A 19,086-nucleotide genomic window follows, 5' to 3' on the forward strand; every position below is an offset into this window, starting at 1 on the left:
GAAGGAATATTTTTTTTTTTTTTGTAAATAAAGAGGGGCTAAGCCCCAGAAACAGAAAGAAATTACAAATCAGAAACTAACAAGCTAGACATATTTCTAGCATCAGCAACTATAAGTTCCATCAACTGAGGAGGAGGATCTTTAAAAATCTTGAAATGGAGATTATTAGTCTGCCCAGCTTCAGCTAACCAATGAGCACATTTGTTGTTTTCTCTCTTGGTATGAACAAGATGAATAGTCCAATCTGCTTTTAACCATAATCTCAATCTGCTAGTGACTTGAGAGTCCCTAGGATCTTCATGCTGCTCCTTTAACATCTGGATGGCTTGGCTAGAATCACATTCTAGCTCTATTCTTTTTAATCCTGTTCCCCAAAGCAGTTCCAATTCAGTAATCCCCATAATTCTGCATCAAGAGGATTGCAGGAACCTAAATTACAATAGAAGCTTCCCAAAAAGGATCCATTGTGATCTCTTAATATACCACCACAACTAGCTTTTAGACATTTGAACCTCCGCTCCACTTACTGGTTCTGCTGCGCACTGAAAGTTTAGCAAGCAAAGTCATCCACATAAACACTTTCACTCGTTCTGGTCCATTCCACGACCAAACTTTTTTCCATAAGCTAGTGTGAACATCTGCTGGGAAGTTCATAAGATTACAGTAAGCGACCTTAACCAAAGAAGTTGAGTGATGATTATTGATCCAAACTAATCTATCCTCCCCATTCCTTGGAATAAGCCTGAGATGATTTGTTACTGCATCAGCCAAATCTGACTCCAGAATGATGAACAACTTCAAGACGGAAACCATCATCCACCATGTAATCTGCAATTGATTTCTGACTCTCCTCCCACGGCACCTGATTGCTCGACAACTGCTGCAAATTTTCCTCCCATCCCAACCAGTTATCAGTCCAAAGCTTTACTTCAGAACCATCTGTTATTTCCCATCTAAGACCAGCAAGGAAATTACTCCAACATTTAGCAAGATCACGCCAAAGTTTAGAGTCATATGATTTTGCCTTTATACCTCTCCTTAAGTCTTGACCTCTACCATACTTGGCTACTAAAATCTTAACCCATAAATCATCTTTCTTAGTTAACACCTTCCACGCCAGTTTATGAATATAAGCTTCATTTTGGAGTCGAAGGTTAATTATTCCCAAACCACCTCTATCTTTGGGTTTATACATTTGATCCCAAGCTACTAAATGAGCCCGCCTTCTGCTATCCTGATCTCCCCAAATGAAAGCCCTTTGTATCTGCTCAATTTCATCACAAAACGTTACTGGTAAAAGACCATTCTGCATATGGAAAGAAGGGATTGCAGCAATGACCGATTTCACCAAAGTAACTCGACCAGCAAAAGAAAGGCAATGGCTTTTCCAACCATCCAGTTTTGAACGTATCCTATCCTTGATAGCTCCATAGTCTGCTTTAATATATCTCCCTTGTTTAACAATAGAGCCTAAATATCTGCCAATACTAGAAGTGCGCTTAAAGCCCATTCTGTTGACAATCCTTGTAGCAACTTGAGTATCAGTATTCGGGGAAAAATAAATCAAAGATTTATTTGCACTAACACTTTGCCCCGACATCTCACAAAAGAGATTAATACAATCCATAATCACCTTAGCTTGCTCCATATCTGCTTCCGCAAAGAGAATGATATCATCTGCAAATAAAAGGTGGGATACACTCGGCCCTCTTCTGCAAACTCTAATAGGCTTCCACGAACCCATAGTCACTTTTTCAGCGATCAAGTGGGAAAGCTTCTCAACACACAACACAAAAATATAAGGAGATATTGGATCCCCTTGACGAATTCCTCTCTGAGGAACTATGCAATCCGAAGCCACACCATTTATCAAGACCCTCGAACGATTAGAAGTTATAGAAGCCATTATAACACCAATCATCCAATCAGGAAACTGAACTTCAATAAGCACTTTATAGATAAAACTCCAACTGAGTTTATCATAAGCCTTTTCAAGGTCCAGTTTGATTGCCATTGTACCTTTCTTTCCTTTTACTCTCCCCATAGAATGAACCAGCTCCTTTGCTACTATAATATTATCCTGAAGCTGACGATTTGGCACGAAGCTAGCTTGGTAAGGAGAAACTAAATTCTCCATTGTAAACTTAAGCCTATCCACAATGATCTTGCTCATACCCTTATAAATGACATTACACAAAGAAATAGGCCTGAATTGAGAAACATACATTGGCTTAGGAACTTTGGGGATCAAAGTGATCAGAGTACCGTTGACTTCCTCAATGCTGGAAGGGTTTTCTGCATAATACTTGATATCTCTCCAAATCTGTTCACCAATAAATTCCCAGTTCTTTTTGTAGAATGTCGCGGTATAGCCATCCTCCCCTGGAGCTTTCGAATCTTTCATAGAAAAGAAAGCTCGTCTGACTTCATCTTTTGAAATTGGAGCACCTAAGTTAACAGCAGTCTCATCGTCCACCTTTGGCCAAAGAGTCTGGACCCAAGGACGATCATGGTTTTCTTCAGAAAATAGTTTAGAGAAGTAAGCATTTATTACCCGTGCAATGTTGTGATCTTCTCTAATCAAGTTTCCAGCATCATCTTTCAACTCCAAGATCTTGCTCCTTCTACGTCTAACAATTGTTTTCATATGATAGTACTTTGTATTCCTATCTCCTTGAGCTATCCAAGTAGCACGAGACTTTTCAAACCACAAATGTTCCTCCTGTTCTAAAACTTGTTCAAGTTCACCCCTTATCTTGCCTTCAATCTTTTCCAAATGGCTTTTATTCTGCTCAGAAATTGCCCTCTGGATACCTTCAAGCCTACCAATCAACCTGTTCTTCTTATGATGGATATTACCAAACACATCTTTATTCCACTGCTTAATAAGAGGAGTGAAATCACGAAGACTATCAACTGTTCTTTGATCCTGACGCCAGTTTTCCTTGATGAAATTGTTAAAAAATTGATGATCCAACCAAAAAGAATGAAAACGGAAAGGGCGTTCCACCCCATCAACTTTGCTTGGCTCTAAGGTAATAAGGATAGGATTATGGTCACTGTTAATACGAGGAAGCACTCGAACCTGGCCTTCATGAAACATCAACCTCCATTCAGCATTGCTACAAGCTCGATCTAAACGTTTAAAGACTCTATCTAAATGAAGAAATCTTGGTCCTCGCCATGTAAATTTAGAACCTATTCCTTCAAGATCAATCATCTTTATATCAGTTAGAAGAGAAGCAAATTTATTACATCTGCTAGTATCAACTGGAGCACCACCACGTTTCTCACTTGGAAAGGCAATTTCATTAAAATCACCTGCAATTAACCAAGGAACCGAGATATCTTCTGATAACTGAAGTAAATCATCCCAAAGCCTCTTCCGAATTTCTTCTCTAGGACTTGCATAGATAACAGTATAAAGAAAAGCTTGATGATCTGCCAATGTAACACGAACATGAATAAATTGATGGGTCTGTTTTAATGCTTGAACCTGACACCTATCATTATTCCATAATAACCAAAGACCTCCCGTAAATCCATGAGCATCCTCCACTATTGAATTATTAAAACCCAGCTTTTTATTATCTGTTTTGCTTTTGAACCACTTACTCGAGGTTCAAGAATAGCTGCCACCTCAATCTTATACCTTCGAACCATCACTTGAAACGTTGATTTGAAGCACTTTTTAGCCGCCCCGCGGCAATTCCATGTAACTAAAGACATTAATCAATGGTAATTTGGCAGGATTGTGGGTCCACTGCCATCCCATTGTCATTGCACTGAGTTTCAGATTCTGAAATCATCTCCACCTCAATATTGAGCTTATGGTTTATTGGGATATGCTTTCCTTTATCTCTACTTGGATCAGGCGCTTTTGGTTGGGACAAGCCATGATCTAAGCCGTTGATATTTTGACCATTCTTATCCACCTCCATTTGATAACAATCTTTGTTATAATCAGCAACAGTACTCCTAGCCACCATGGAATCTCCACCGCTTTTACCTCCAATGTCCTTTCTATTATGAATCGCAACTTGCCTCCTCAAGTTCGTTGTATTATTGTTTGAGGTACCTCTGTCAACTATCTTCCCATTTATTTGATTTTCTTTTTCATGACCTGTCGTAATCCCACTTAACGTAAATCGGTTGGGGTGTTCCTGTAATTCAACATTAGGACGGCTTCTAGGGTTTCTGTGTTTGGACCCTTGAGATGTACTAATATCAATATTAACAGGAGAGCCCACCATATTGACGTCATTTATAACAGTATCCGGATTAGTCGCTGGGATATCATGAGTAATATCATCTTCATTAGAGCCCATTAAAGCAGCGTAACGGGAATTTGATTGATTATCAATCATAACCGGCTGATTTGATTGCGGTTGATTACTCCCTTGATTACTCCATTGATTATTCCCTTGATTACTCCCTTGATTACGCCTTGATTCCCTTCGAACCGGTTCCTGCTTCCTGTTGTCCGCCATTGGAGTTTGAATTTTTGATCGACATTGACGTTGCACCACCATCCAAGGACCTAATCCATTTTTCTGAAACTCAGCCTCATCTTTTTTCCCGTCTTGATTTTGCTGATTATCCTTTCCTTCAACTGGTATCTCAGGACAACAATCTTTACTATGTCCATAGCGCCCACAATGGAAACAAATAAGGCCTAAACCTTCATATTCTATCTGTTTAGTTGCTCCGTCCAACACATATTCACCCTTCAAAGGCTGAGCAAGATCCAGTTCCACGCAAATTCGAGCAAACTGTCCTCTTACATGCTCATTATTTGTCTTATCGATCTTCAACATTTTACCTAGCCAGTTACCAATACGGCGGAAAAAGGCTTCATCATAATACTCCAGTGGGATACCCGGTAATCGCACCCAAGCTGCAATCTTCATCACACTTGCAGCATTTGGTCTAAAAGCTGGCTCCCAACGTCGGAGTGATAAATAATGGCCTAAAATAATCCAAGGACCACCATTTAGAGCAAAAAGAAGATCATCTTTGTTGCTAAATTGCACCACATAGAATCCATTACCTACATCTGTAACGTTAATCTTTCCAGCTCTAGCCCATAGTATTTCAATCTTCTTTTTCATGAAAGCCACTCATGTATTCCTTCCAAGTAGTTTTACAATGAGAGCTTTTTCCCAAACCTTCAGCATTCTTGTTCTTGCTTTTCTAGTACAACCAAAATGAGTTCTACCATCTTCCTCTGTCCACATTTTAATCCCACCATAATTCACATCCTCTTCCTCCGCAGGTGCACTTTGATCAACATTTTCTTCCAAATTCCAATCCATTCCTTCCCAGTCATCTGTTTCACCATTGTGTTGCATGAGCATCTCTCGCCAAGTCATCTTTTTATTACCGTCGTCAACCATCCAAGATTCATGTCTAGGAACCCTAGACTGTGATTCAGTAAACACCATATCTCCATCTTTATTTCTCTTATTACTCCTACGTAGTAGATCTTCTTCTTCTTTTGAAGTTTGGCCTTCAGTAGCTATATTTTCCTCCATGAAAAGGAAAACCCTATCAGAAAATTTCTGCATATATTAATCAGAAGGAATATTAGGCTCGTAGAGAATATAACTTGTTATATCATCATGTGCTCAAACATATTTTTGTTATTTTTTAATCTTTTTAATTTTAGTTTAGTGAATGATTTGGATCCATTCCCTACGATGGTAAGTCCAACACATATATGGCCCAACAGGCCAAAAATCAGGAATTTAGGAGTAAGGAAGCGTGTCCATCTCACATTGACATCATTGTGCAGGCATACAATTATGGCAGTAACTTAGAACTCTACAGCCTCTTGGCAGCTAATAGTTAAAGTACACATAAATGATTTCAACTATACTTTAGGAGTGTTTGATATAAGAGATATTTTTTTTACCTAGAAAAAAAGATGATTGAGAATTTGGTAGAATTTTTTTTATCCCGGGTAAGTTTCGAAAAAGTGTTTGGTTGGCCAAAATTTTGCTGAAAAAATTGAGTTTATTTTACTGATGCTATGTTTGGTTGATGATAAAATATTAATGAGATAATTTTTTGACTCAACATATTATATTCAGTATCTAAGACCCTAGGCAAAAAAAAAATACCAAAAGATCTTTGGGATAATTATTTGCCTTTGTGTAGTTGAAAAAGAAAATACCTGAAAAAATTATTTGCTGAGATTTTTTTCACAATACTCATACCAAACACCCCCTAAAGACGTATTTGGTAGATGAGATATTTTTTTTAATAGGAACTTTTTTTGACCGGTAAGTTACGAAAAAATATTTGCTAAGCCAAAATTTTTCTGGAAATGTTGAGTTAATTTTACTTATGCTATATTTGGTTGATTGTAAAATATTGATAAGAATTTGAACTGAAATCACAAAATTACCTATCATTTTGAATATTGAATCTCTTATCACTCATCAAAACTTAATTTTAGCATTGCATTGTCTCCCTCTCTCCAAGTTCGTTTCTTTCTTTCCAAACATTTCCCCTCACCTCTCTTCCTCTATCCAATATTGGGTCTACCGGTAATGGAGCTGCAAAGTATGCTTTTTCAATTTAGTGCAGTCACTAGGGACGAGTGCCAGAACGTGGCTTCTATTCTTGTGAGTCGTTGGTTGAGAAAAATTAAATTATAAAACTGACCCATTAATCTTGCTGTGAGAAATTTGTTCTAGTTCTTGTGAGAAATTAATGTTGTTACGCGTTGTTCAAAACAAGCTGTTCAAATCTTGAAGCAAATACCAAACATTCTTTTTAAATTAAAATGTCACGCATTCATACAGGAAACAGAGAACCTGAACAGCCAAAAGTCACTGTGATGCCAATTTTTTACGAAATTCAAACGATATTAAAATTCGGAACAAAGTGATTCAAATATATAAGCAAGCGCCTTTTCCAAACAATTATTGAACTCCACGAGACAAAGTCCAATTAATTTATACGAAGAAATTAGCAAGAAAAAAAATAGTATGAAATCAGCTTCAAAACTTGACTTGAAATTTGATTGCAACAGTTCACGAGGTTTTGCTTAGGACTGACAGATCAATATTACTTCGTCGTTGCTGATAGCCAATGGGTGGGACAAAAATAATACCACAAATGAGATGGTATTATTTTTTTGGGATGTGTAGTTAAACATAAAATAATGGAGTAAAAACTATCGTGAGATTGTTTTCGCTCTTACTTGTACCAAACATGGGGAAAAAAATTTCTCACCCCACTTTCCTAGCATTTCAACCAAAAAACTTACACCAAACACTCCCTAAAAGCAAATCTCACAAATATGTATCTTGAATATTGGATAGACTGCATAAGCCACCACAAATCACCAATGAGATAAATGTGTCGTATTAAGGCCGCATAAACACGACATCCAATCAATATATAATGAAAGCTTGATGCTAAGTATGATATCTTATCCATCTTTACTAAAACTCATTAATCAAACACTAATTTAAGTGTCAGAGTGCCTCTTGCAAATACTTTCCCCCGTGTACCGTTGGGGTCTACAAGCCCAATATGTTCCCTTAGGGGATGATGATCGATGTATGGATTACACTACTAGCACAGTAAAGACCAAGCTAAGCGATGTTGGCCCAAGTATGAACTAAACTAACAAATGATGTGGGGAGGGGGTTTAGTGAATGTGCTTAGACTTGTAAATTGACAGGGTAACGATACATAAGATGTCCCTCTCTAATTTGAGGGGGTTATTTATAGGGGGTGAGGTACTTGCTTGGGGTGAGTTGGTGGTAGAAGTCAACTCTCGGAAGGTTAGACCTGGCTGACACTGCTGTGGTGACAGTGGCGCAGTCATTATGCAAGTGATCGCAGCATTGGTTGCTGCGGCTGCAAAGAGGGGATTACCGCTTATGACACCTGGGGTGGTATCTTGCAGGGTTGGTATCCCAAGGTGAGACATTTTGATGTCTCACCTTGGGGGTGGTCGCCCAAGGCATAGGAGTTGGTGTTGTCTTGCCAGTAGGGCTGACGTGAAGAGGGTAAGAGGGGTTTGGGCTTAAGCTTTTGGGCCGCCCAGATACTGGCCTTCCAAAACACTCCGTTTGTTCCCACCAAACAAAGCAATCCAATGTCATATCAACCACCTCGCAAGAGTTTCCTCCAACGACATCCCCCTAAAAAAATAAAGAAACTTTCAAATTGTCATTGTGTAACACCTTAAAAAAAAATAAAAAAAAAATCGAAGTTTATATAAAGTCTTGCCCCCTTCACCAAGTTAAGTGAAAAAAAAAGTCAAAGTCAAGAATTGTTTTATATATAACCACTCCCTTAAGTTAAGTAAAATTTCCATATATACGACCTTCCTCCTAAGTTAGGTAAAAGAAAAGAAAGAATAGAGAGAGAAAGAAAAGGAGAAAAAGATTAAGTAAAAAAAGGAGAAAGAGAGAAAGTAAAAAAAGGAGAAAAAAAAAGAAGAAAACATGAAATAAAAGATAATATTGGGAGAGAATCTTGTTATGCTATTTTCATCTATTTTATATTAAAGTTAGTATTTTAAAATTATTTCTTTAAAAAATGATGCGTAATACTTATTAAACTGAACTAGTGAACAATGCTATTACTCTTCTACAAAATAGGAATGCTTTATACTTGTTATTGCAAGCATTTGCAAAGATGCAGTCCAGTGAGAGGTGTGTATAATTTTGAGTAGTCTGGACTTGTGCTTTTGACTAAAATCTATAGAGACAGTTATGGTGAAATGAGAGATGGGATTGACAAGATTACTGACAAAGTTTAAATGATATTCAATTATTACCCAATAAGCAATAACTGATAAAAAAAGGTTAAGGAGAAGCGTGTGAAATTATACGTAGCCAAACATGTATTGTTTCAACCACTCTTTCTGTTTGACTTTATGCCCAAGTAGAGAGTGATGGGTGTAATTTTAGCGCCGAAATTCACTCAAGTGGGTGCCCTCCCGCACCAAAAAATACTACATCTGTAAAGAACCTTTGGATACACCATCCCAAAAGCTAGCTCAAAGAGTTCCCAAAAATTAGCTTAAAGGGTGAGAGTGCCCAAGATCTTATAAAGGCCACATTAGTTGCTCACACAATCAATGTGGGACTATATATCTCAACACGCCCCCTCACGCAAGAGTCTTTTGGACTAGAAGCGTGGAACTTGACAGACCCAATTTTTGATTTACCTTTTTGTGATTTTTATTTTAATTCCACTGTAAAGTGGAGGCGGTGAGAATCGAACTTGTGACCTTGTAGTCACTCAAGCTCCGATACCATGTAAAGAACCTTAGAATACACCACCCCAAAAACTAGCTCAAAGGGTAGGAGTGCCCAAGGCCTTATAAAGTCCACATTAGTTGCCCACACAATCAATGACTATATATCTCACGCCACAAGTGAAGTAAGGAATAAAGAATTGTTTCATGGGAGGTTGGAGATATTTTGAGTGGTGTTCAGAAAATCTAAACAATCATTAGTTTCCTCTCTCTCTCTACTTGAGTTCTTTCCTCTCCTCCTTTCCTAAAGTGGACATTGTTGGGAAAAGAGAGACAGACAGAGACTATGGACAAAAATGAGATGGAAAGTCTGCAAAGCAATGAGAAAAGCGTGACGGATGATGATCCAAAGATTAACTACAAAGGATGGAAGGTCATGCCCTTCATCATTGGTAAGCAACTTGTGAATTTTACATGACTCTTTGTTAATCTGTCTCACTTGCTCTCCTTTCATTGTTCGACATGAATTTTGAGTGAGTCATCTGCATCATGCAGGAAATGAAACTTTTGAGAAGCTGGGAACCATTGGCACCTTAGCCAACCTCTTAGTCTATCTTACAACTGTTTTCAACCTGAGCAATATTGCAGCTACAAATATTGTCAACATCTTCAGTGGCAGCGCCAATCTAGCTACCTTGCCAGGAGCTTTTCTTTGTGACACATATTTTGGTCGTTACAAGACACTGGCATTCAGCACATTTGCTTCCTTTCTGGTATTAGTCTTGAGATTGGAAACTATATAGGCTCTTAAACATTAACGACCATAAAAGAATTTACTGACACATATATCAGTTAATCCAAAGAGCTAATAACCAAAGCTACCAATTTTCATAGAAGAATTTACCCGATATAACCTCAAGAAAAATTCTGATATTAAGGAATAAAGATCTTTCAGTTGAGTCAGGCATCTAATTCTTGTATCTCCTTGCTTTTTAAACAGGGGTTGCTTGTTATACAATTAACAGCATGGATTAAGAATATGCATCCACCTCAATGTGGAAAGGAGAGCAGTACATGCATAGGGCCAACTACGGGACAAATGGCATTTCTACTGCTTGGATTAGGATTTCTGATCGTAGGTGCTGCAGGGATCCGACCTTGTAACTTGGCATTTGGGGCTGATCAGTTTAACCCCAAGACTGAGTCTGGCAAGAAGGGAATCAACAGCTTCTTCAATTGGTACTTCTTTACCTACACTTTTGCCCAGATGGTGTCTTTATCACTAATCGTCTACATACAGTCAAACGTGAGCTGGTCAATAGGTTTGGGAATTCCTGCTGCTTTGATGCTGTTGTCATGCGTAGTCTTTTTCCTGGGAAGCAAATCTTACGTGAAAGTTAAAGCAACAGGTAGTCCAGTAACAAGTATAGTTCAAGTTATAGTTGCAGCTATAAAGAAAAGGCGACTAAATCTACAAGAATATCCATTGGTTTCACTCTTTACCTACATGTCTCCCCAATCTATTAACTCCAAGCTTCCTTACACGTCTCAATTCAGGTAAATGTCAAGTATTTAACATTTGCTGATTTCTTCATAGAAATGATTGGTTCTAAAATTGTTATATTAACAGGTTCCTTGACAAAGCTGCTATTATAACCCCACAAGATCATATAAACCCGAACGGGTCTGCATTTGATCCCTGGAATCTTTGCAGTATGCAGCAAGTGGAAGAGGTGAAATGCTTGCTAAGAGTAATTCCCATATGGATTTCAGGCATGTTATACTATGTTGTTATTGTGCAACAGAACACAATGACAGTGTTCCAAGCCCTTCAAGCTGATAGACGCATTTTTAACAGTGATTTCACAATCCCAGAAGCTTCTTATATTATCTTCATGATGCTGAGCTTGACTATATGGTTACCCATCTATGACCGACAAATTGTACCTTCTCTCCAAAGGCTCACTAAAAGAGAGGGCGGCTTTACTCTTCTTCAAAGGATGGGTATTGGCATGTTTATCTCTATAATTTGCATGATTGTATCTGGTGTGGTGGAAGAGCGCCGAAGGACTATGGCTCTTACCAAGCCTATTGGAGTAGAACCAAGAAAAGGTGCCATTTCTTCAATGTCAGGTCTTTGGTTGATTCCTCAGCTAACATTGGCAGGACTATCTGACGCATTTACGATGGTGGCACAAGTTGAATTTTACTATAAACAATTCCCTGAAAACATGAGAAGCCTTGCAGGGTCTCTTTTATTATGTGGTCTGGCAGGATCAAGTTATTTGAGTAGTTTGCTGATTTCCATTATCCATCAGATGACAGCCAATTCTGCTACAGGGAATTGGTTACCACAGGATCTCAACAAGGGGAGATTGGATTACTTTTATTACATAATAACTGGTCTAGAAGTCATTAATTTTGGTTACTTCTTATTATGTGCAAAGTGGTATAAGTACAAAGGGATTGGTAGTAGCAGCAGCAGCCTAGAACTCGATTAAGTATGAAGCAATCTGAAATGAACTGTTAATGTTATCTAATGATAGGGTTCATAGTTAATGTCTGAACTTTGAAATAGAGCTTCTACTATAATATTTCTTTACCAAGAAGAATAAGGTAGGTTTTTTTTTTTTTTTTTTAAAAAAAGATATTGAATATTAATTATGCGATTTTTAGGATGGGGTTTGAAAAAAATTTAACTGTAAACCTTCTAATTTTAGTAGTGAAAGCTTTATTGAATTGTATTTTGATTTAGACACAGTTGCGGTATTAAAAGGAAATAAATGTTATGAGAAAGAGATTTATTTAACTGTAAAGAAACAATAAACCCTTAGATATATTATTGATAGAAAGAAAAAAGTAGAACTTTCACTAAAAACTTTGATCTAGAGTACTTAATGGCTCTACTAAATAAGAGAATGCTTTTCAACCTGGTACTTTTAAAGAAAAAATGAAGATATTATGGTAGTGCTTTATGTACGGACAAATCAAAACGGAATGATACATCAAGTTCTGTTTATGTTATATTTTTAAGATGCACCAAGCATAGAATACAACTTATATGTCACCTACTGTCCCGTTCCATTATATTTACCAAACAATGCTAAAAAAAAAGTTCATTACAGATTGGCATGTTTAACTCAACTTTCCTTCCTATTCACGAAGTCAATGATAAAAATTTAATGTTTGTCTATAATAGATAAAATTATTCTTTATATACACATAAAAGTATATGGAGTCTAATTTTTTTCTTTCTCTTTTCTCCTCACATTGTTAGAAATTTTCAAATGTGAATAGTAATTAAATCTCACATCGGTTAAACATAAACAAAGTGATAGTCATATAAATGCAAAAAAGACTCAAACAACTTGAATCTTAAGGGGTGTTTGGTAGGTGAATTTTTTTGAGAATGCTAACCTTTCTCACCATTTCTCTAGTAATTATATTTTCCTGTTAGATTTTTTTTTCTCCTTTATCAAACGCTCCCTTAAGGTTTTAGGTTGTGATGTGATGTCGGCTCACTTATTATGGTTTATCATTTGGCCCATTGGTCCAAGAATCCTTTGCAAAGCTTTTAGGCTTTCCCGTATTATTTTCAACTCGACCCCGCACAATTTTATTATGTGTATAGGAGATAAAATATCTCTAAAATATTTTCTACAACATGAAAAACTTTAAACCCTGAAAACAAACTCATACAATCTTTTTTAAACAAAATAAGTGATGTTATCACCATTAATATTACACTGATAAAGTTATAAACATTGAAGGATTATTGGACATACGCCAAGCTCGCACAAAAATTTTTCTTCAAAAATATGCATTAAGGAAAAATACCAGAAAAATAATACGTAGTTATCAATAATTATCAACATTATGGTAATGCTGAGCCATAAGAAATTTTCTTCGCAAAATGCAAGGGTAAGATTGTGTAGAATCAACCCCCATCCCTACCTTTGCAAAGTGGAGGAGCTTTTGAGCACTAGGGTCACAACTCAGCTTGATTATCTACTGGGTTGAGGTATTGGATCATTGATTGAATCCTAAACCCTAAACCATATAGCTAAATAAAAGTCCATATTACATACTCAAAATTCCAAAAATACAAGTCTGTATTCTTGAAATGTTAATCAGGGAGCACGGCAGGTTCAATATAAGTTCAACACAAAGAAAAATGTTGTGATAGAAGTCACCTATGCCGTGATGAAAAACTGGAATGAGGACCCCAGCAAAAAGGAAGAAAGGAACAAAAGGGAAAGTAGATATTGTAGATAATGCCTAATTAAGACCTTTTTATATTGGACAATGCCTAATGTTTAAGTATTTAGCAAGATTTGAAAAAATATATATTTTGATCCATAAGTTTATGATATTCAGGTCCGAATGTAGCAAATAAAGTATGTTCTAGTGTCTTCACTACATTGCTAAAGCAGGCTAAGACAAACATGCTAGCGATATTTCAAATCTTCAACTTGTATAACAGAATTAAAGAAGAGTATGAACCTGTGTAGAAGAAGTTTTATCATACTTCTCTCCTATTTCAGTGATCTTGTTCAGCAAAGGTTGAAGCTGCAAAATAAATAAACACTTAAAAAAGCAAGCAATGTGGCTATTAGTTATCAGAACTGCAGGTTTCAGAAAAGCAGTACCCTTCTTAAGAAGGAATTCTGTTTTGACAAAAAAAAAATTAAAAAATTAATGTTTATCGTGCTATCGAAAATAAATTTCATCCCCTACACATGTGACTAATGTGAAAAGAAAATAGAAAAAAAAAATATTAACCTTAAATATTTTTATAGATATAAAAAATAAAATTCATTTTTTACATAAAAAATATTATTCCCTGAAAAAAATTAGGTAAGAAATGCAAACAAATACCCCAAATCAAGGGAATCAAATTGAACAGCGCCGATGGAGCTCAAGTTTCGAATTCGAACTCGCTGCAGTGTGCAATCAATGCGCGATCTGAACCGGACGAACGGCACGGCGGAGGATGGCTAGATAGAAGGCGATTTATTTGTCTTCGATTTGAACTGACCGGTCCGGTTCGTTTTTCAACACTCACTGTGGTTTGCCCTTCTTTTTTTTTTTCTTTTTTTTGTGAATACTGTGATCGGCCCTTTATCAACATATTGGTTATCTAATAAAATATAATCTCTAATATATTATATATATCACCGTCGTGAAGCGATAAATCGATTGAAAATATTTTTAAAAATAAATAAATAAACATATTGGTTATCTAATAAAATATAACGTCTAATATATGATATAGATCAAGCTTATATAAGTTTTAGTTTTCATATATTTTTGGTTTTTGACCTTTGACAAATAATTTAATTAAATTGATTCAAAATTATTTATCTTAATTCAGTGATTAGTTGATGATTTTACATAGAAAGGATTAGTTGGATTTAATAATATACGAATTCAAATTATATTTTTTAATTTGAAAATTTTTCACTATATAAATTCTCTATTGTATTTTTTTTCCTTAATATTAAACAATGGAGAAGGTTACGTTTAGAACTTTTTTTGTTTACAACTATTACAACATTAATTATGTTCTCCCGTGAGTACATTACTGAATAGTATACTCCCGGGAGAACATAATTAAGTTGTAAGAGTTGTAAACAAAAAAAGTTGTAAATGTAAAATGCCCCTTAAACAATATATATAGTTAGAAAATTATTACACAATAAGTTTTATAATTAATTATTTATCCTGAATGAAAATTAAATTTGGATATTTTTATCTATAAGCATGGATATTTTATCAATAATCAAATATTATCTCTTGATTATTGTACACGGCAAAAAGGTCTGTGTCTGTGTTTGTGAGCCAACAGCCAAGAGTTTTGAGACCCGTGTCCCTGTTCTTTCTTCTGCAGCGGCAAGAACTACCATCTAATCTCTCTCTCTCTCATTTTAGGTACTGCTAAAATGGATATCCATTGATTTACTGCTCCTCTGTGAATTCTTATGTTATTCCATTTCTGGCTATTGATTAGCTTATATTTTATCATTGCTTTTATTTGGAGGCCTCATCTTAAGATGTGCTGAGTTGACTTGTTTTTATACTAAATTTCGATTCTCTTTTCTGGTTTTGTTCAAATTTGCAATCATATTTTGGGCTTCCGGAAAATTTCCCAGCAGACTTAAAATTAAGACACAATCATAAGAGGTAGCACCGTAGCATTTATTTAGGATGAATTTGGCAGCATTTGTATAATGTAAGTCTAGAGTGGGCAACCGAAACTTGCAACAAACTTTTGAGAAATTTGTATTGTGATCTTGCTTAGGTTTTGGTTTTTTCGGGTACAACAAAACGTTTTGTTTGGTAAGGTGTCGTTGGTCAATCTTAAAATCTAGTGGGCTCAAACGAACCACAAAAATCACTAACTAAAACATTCAAGCAGAACAAGAAGGAATAGAGAAGGGGGGGAATAAAAATCTTGGACAAGAATTTGCCTGGGAGTGAAGTCTAGATCTGCAAATCAGCTACTGAGAGTAAATTTGTGGGTAGATATGGAGATAATACTTGGTGTGGTTTTTTTTTTTTGGAAGTCCATCACTCACTCGTCCTTCTTTCCCTCCTTTCATTTCCCAAGGTAGCACACGATCATGAACCCAATTGGAGAAAGAATGACAAAGAGAGAGACATTGGAGAATGAAGAGGAAAGTTTACTGAAGAATGAGAATAATGGAACAGATAATGACCCCAAGGTTAACTACAGAGGGTGGAAGGTCATGCCCTTCATTATAGGTGAGCAAGACTGCAAGCAGAGGTTTTTGTGTTTTTACATGCTTTGTTCTCTCTTGTTAGTTTTTTCTCCTTAAATCTTGAGTGATTTGTTTGAGTAACTGGCAGGAAATGAGATTTTTGAGAAGCTAGGAGCCATTGGCACCTTATCCAATCTCTTGGTCTATCTCACTACGGTATTCAACTTGGGAAACATCACAGCTACAAATATTATAAACATCTTCAATGGCAGCACCAACTTTGCCACATTACTAGGAGCTTTTTCCTCTGATGCCTATTTTGGTCGCTACAAGACACTAGCATTCTGCACATTGGCTTCCTTTCTGGTAAATTGCTGTAGTCTGGCGCCCTCATCACTCAATTCCATTTCATTTGCTTTTTTGAAAAAGACAATACAGTTTAGGGATATCCGAATTTGGAAAATAGCAATGAGGCAAGGACATTGAGAAAGTATAAAATAATATTTGAGATCGTCAAAAATATAAGTAATTCCATTTTAAAAAAACTTACAAGGAAAGCTATCAACTTTTGTACATTGACAAGCTTAGCTCATTTAATTTGTGCATCTGATTGCTATATTTACTTGCTTCAAACAGGGTTTGCTTGTAATACAACTGACAGCGGCAATTGAGAAGTTGCATCCACCTCACTGTGAAGAGAACGCCATATGCCAAGGGCCAACGGAGAAGCAAATGACATTTCTAAAGATTGGTTTAGGATTACTGATGGTAGGAGCTGCAGGGATCCGACCATGTAACTTAGCATTTGGAGCTGATCAGTTTAATCCTAATACAGATTCTGGGAAAAAGGGGATCAATAGCTTCTTCAATTGGTACTTTTTCACTTTCACTATTGCTCAGTTGGTATCCTTAACAATTATTGTCTATATACAGTCAAATGTAAGCTGGTCAGCAGGTTTGGGAATTCCTGCAGCTTTGATGCTCTTATCTTCTGTAATCTTCTTCATGGGCTCCAAAATGTATGTGAAAGTTAAACCAAGTGGTAGTCCTGTAACTAGTATAGTGCAAGTTATAGTGGTTGCAACAAAGAAAAGGAGGCTAAAGCTTTCAGAATATCTATATCCTTCCCTCTTCAACTATCTGGCTCCCAAGTCAACGAATTCTAAACTTCCCTATACATATCAATTCAGGTAAACAACATCAAGCATTTAGAATTTGGTGGTAGATATGATTGATTTTTAAGAAGTGTTTACCAGATGGCTTATATTAATAGGTTCCTTGACAAAGCAGCGATCATGACTCCACAAGATCAAATAAATCCCAATGGATCTGCTACTGATCCTTGGAATCTTTGTAGTATGCAGCAAGTGGAAGAGGTGAAATGCTTGTTGAGGGTGTTACCCATATGGGTTTCAGCCATTTTGTACCATGTTGTTATTGTCCAACAGCACACTATTTTAGTGTTCCAAGCCCTTCTATCCGACAGGCGTATTGGGAGAAGCAAGTTCATGATCCCGGGAGCATCCTATTATGTCTTCCTGATGATTAGCATGACACTATGGTTACCCATATATGACCGAAAAGTTGTGCCTTTTCTTCAAAGGCTCACCCGAAAAGAGGGTGGTATCACACTCCTCCAGAGGATGGGAATTGGCATATTCTTCTCTATACTAAGCATGCTAGTATCTGCCGTGGTTGAAGAGCACCGGAGAACTCTGGCTCTTACTAAACCTCTAACTCTAGGAATGGAAACGAGAAAAGGTGCAATTTCATCAATGTCAGGTCTGTGGCTGATTCCTCAGCTGGCATTGGCTGGACTTGCTGAAGCATTTATGTCTGTTGCACAAGTTGAATTTTACTACAAACAATTTCCTGAGAACATGAGAAGCATTGCAGGTTCTCTTTACTACTGTGGCCATGCAGGTTCAAGTTATTTGAGTAGTATGCTTATTTCAGTTATCCACCAAACCACTGCCAGATCTGAAACTGGGAGTTGGTTGCCGGAGGATCTTAACAAAGGGAGATTGGATAACTTCTATCGCATCATTGCTGCTCTAGAAATTATGAATTTAGGATACTTTGTGTTGTGTGCAAAGTGGTATAGGTACAAAGGGACGGACAACAGTACCATTGAACTTGATAAAGTGACAAAACAATCTGAAAGAACTGCTAATGGTGTTTAATGATTCCATTCTATAACTATCGCGTAGAAATAGGCTACAGCAATCTTTCATTCATCCGTGGCCCAACAATGAAATCTGATGTTCATCAAGTGGAGCCACAACCAGCATGAAGGTCAAAGTTATATAGAGTATAGCAACAAAAACCCAGTCACTGACTTTGTGCTCTTTCAATTAGATAGTTCTTAGTATCTAATATGTAGATGTGTGATGACATACATTATTCTTACTTTAGTGAAGGGTACCTTTATCCAAGACGTTTGTATTAAAGCACTTAATGTAAGAAAAAAGAAAGTACAGATTAACATGATTGATTATATTTTCCTTACTTTGCTTCCTGCAGATGAAGAGAATAATGGTAATGAGCTCAAGCGTGTTATTTATTAACAGTTGGGTGGTCATTCAGCTCATATTACTTACAAACATTGAACAAGAAAATGAGAAAGAAAAAAAAAATGATGATAAAAAGAGCTATCATTATTTATATAAAATTTATTAATTTTATTTTGGTATCTTTACCCTCTCATATTAGAGAGGTAGATATAAAAGCTGAATTTTACAATTTCTAAAATTATGGAATCTATGTGTTTCCTCCCCCTCTATCTAACTGAACTTGCAGGTCAATATACCAAAGGATCCTGATCCAAACTAATTAATTCTATGCTAAAACTTATAAAGCTATCCGTACTCCCAACCAATATTTTATTCATTCTAAAAATATAGAAAGGGAAAACTTCTGATTATGTTTCCAAAAACTTTTTAAATTCGACAATGCCAACAGTGATGATTTTCAACTGCATTATGATCTTCGAACAATAATTTGGACCTACACTAGAAAAGGAACCTTAATATATTATGGGATATCTGAAATTAAACTACTGTTTCAATAAACTTCTATTCCCTGATATGAATACAAGTCCAAGAAATAGGAACATCGACGGAAGATAAAGGGCTTTAT

General features: G+C 36.4%; 3 protein-coding genes and 1 long non-coding RNA gene across 9 annotated transcripts; 2 read left to right on the plus strand and 2 right to left on the minus strand.

Moving 5' to 3' along the window:
- Positions 1 to 3,728: 3,728 nt before the first annotated feature.
- LOC133303016 (uncharacterized) lies at positions 3,729 to 5,111 on the minus strand. Its single transcript, XM_061502845.1, has 2 exons — positions 4,433 to 5,111; positions 3,729 to 4,288 (listed from the first exon to the last, which is right to left on the minus strand). The coding sequence occupies exons 1-2, from the start codon at positions 5,109 to 5,111 to the stop codon at positions 3,729 to 3,731; spliced, it is 1,239 nt and encodes a 412-aa protein (XP_061358829.1).
- A 2,270-nt stretch (positions 5,112 to 7,381) lies between these two features.
- On the minus strand, positions 7,382 to 14,340 carry LOC133303033 (uncharacterized). 2 transcript variants are annotated; one of them, XR_009750418.1, is made up of 3 exons: positions 14,105 to 14,340; positions 13,730 to 13,795; positions 7,382 to 8,162 (listed from the first exon to the last, which is right to left on the minus strand). It is a non-coding gene; the product is annotated as an uncharacterized LOC133303033 (long non-coding RNA). The 2 variants fall into 2 exon arrangements; XR_009750419.1 differs by lacking the exon at positions 7,382 to 8,162 and adding an exon at positions 10,470 to 10,598.
- On the plus strand, positions 9,573 to 11,780 carry LOC133303031 (protein NRT1/ PTR FAMILY 2.11-like). The gene is made up of 4 exons (XM_061502874.1): positions 9,573 to 9,678; positions 9,782 to 9,999; positions 10,227 to 10,783; positions 10,857 to 11,780. The coding sequence occupies exons 1-4, from the start codon at positions 9,573 to 9,575 to the stop codon at positions 11,725 to 11,727; spliced, it is 1,752 nt and encodes a 583-aa protein (XP_061358858.1). The 3' UTR covers positions 11,728 to 11,780.
- Positions 14,341 to 14,733: 393 nt separating the features above from the next.
- On the plus strand, positions 14,734 to 18,422 carry LOC133303026 (protein NRT1/ PTR FAMILY 2.11-like). 5 transcript variants are annotated; one of them, XM_061502863.1, is made up of 5 exons: positions 14,734 to 14,742; positions 15,895 to 15,991; positions 16,097 to 16,314; positions 16,585 to 17,138; positions 17,222 to 18,422. In XM_061502863.1, exons 1-5 carry the CDS (start codon positions 14,734 to 14,736, stop codon positions 18,129 to 18,131), a joined length of 1,788 nt encoding a protein of 595 aa, XP_061358847.1. In that variant the 3' UTR covers positions 18,132 to 18,422. The 5 variants fall into 5 exon arrangements, with proteins under 5 accessions (XP_061358847.1, XP_061358843.1, XP_061358845.1 ...); XM_061502859.1 differs by lacking the exon at positions 14,734 to 14,742 and adding an exon at positions 15,070 to 15,157 and having other exon boundaries at positions 15,837 to 15,991; XM_061502861.1 differs by lacking the exon at positions 14,734 to 14,742 and adding an exon at positions 15,098 to 15,157 and having other exon boundaries at positions 15,841 to 15,991.
- Positions 18,423 to 19,086: the final 664 nt, after the last annotated feature.

The sequence above is a fragment of the Gastrolobium bilobum genome, unplaced genomic scaffold (assembly GCF_033153095.1).
Source record: "Gastrolobium bilobum isolate Gb01-03AN ecotype WA unplaced genomic scaffold, APGP_CSIRO_Gbil_v1 utg7742, whole genome shotgun sequence".
Lineage (NCBI taxonomy): Eukaryota > Viridiplantae > Streptophyta > Magnoliopsida > Fabales > Fabaceae > Gastrolobium > Gastrolobium bilobum.

Excerpts from the sequence above, each read along its gene's own strand:
- LOC133303031 (XM_061502874.1), top strand. The coding sequence starts at position 9,573 with ATGGACAAAAATGAGATGGAAAGTCTGCAAAGCAATGAGAAAAGCGTG. Across the intron at positions 9,679-9,781 it reads GGTCATGCCCTTCATCATTG|GAAATGAAACTTTTGAGAAG; the intron begins GTAAGCAACTTG and ends TGCATCATGCAG. Across the intron at positions 10,000-10,226 it reads GCACATTTGCTTCCTTTCTG|GGGTTGCTTGTTATACAATT; the intron begins GTATTAGTCTTG and ends CTTTTTAAACAG.
- LOC133303016 (XM_061502845.1), bottom strand. The coding sequence starts at position 5,111 with ATGAAAAAGAAGATTGAAATACTATGGGCTAGAGCTGGAAAGATTAAC. Across the intron at positions 4,289-4,432 it reads ATCAAGGCGTAATCAAGGGA|CGACTAATCCGGATACTGTT; the intron begins GTAATCAAGGGA and ends ATGATATCCCAG.
- LOC133303026 (XM_061502859.1), top strand. The coding sequence starts at position 15,850 with ATGAACCCAATTGGAGAAAGAATGACAAAGAGAGAGACATTGGAGAAT. Across the intron at positions 15,992-16,096 it reads GGTCATGCCCTTCATTATAG|GAAATGAGATTTTTGAGAAG; the intron begins GTGAGCAAGACT and ends AGTAACTGGCAG. Across the intron at positions 17,139-17,221 it reads CCCTATACATATCAATTCAG|GTTCCTTGACAAAGCAGCGA; the intron begins GTAAACAACATC and ends TTATATTAATAG.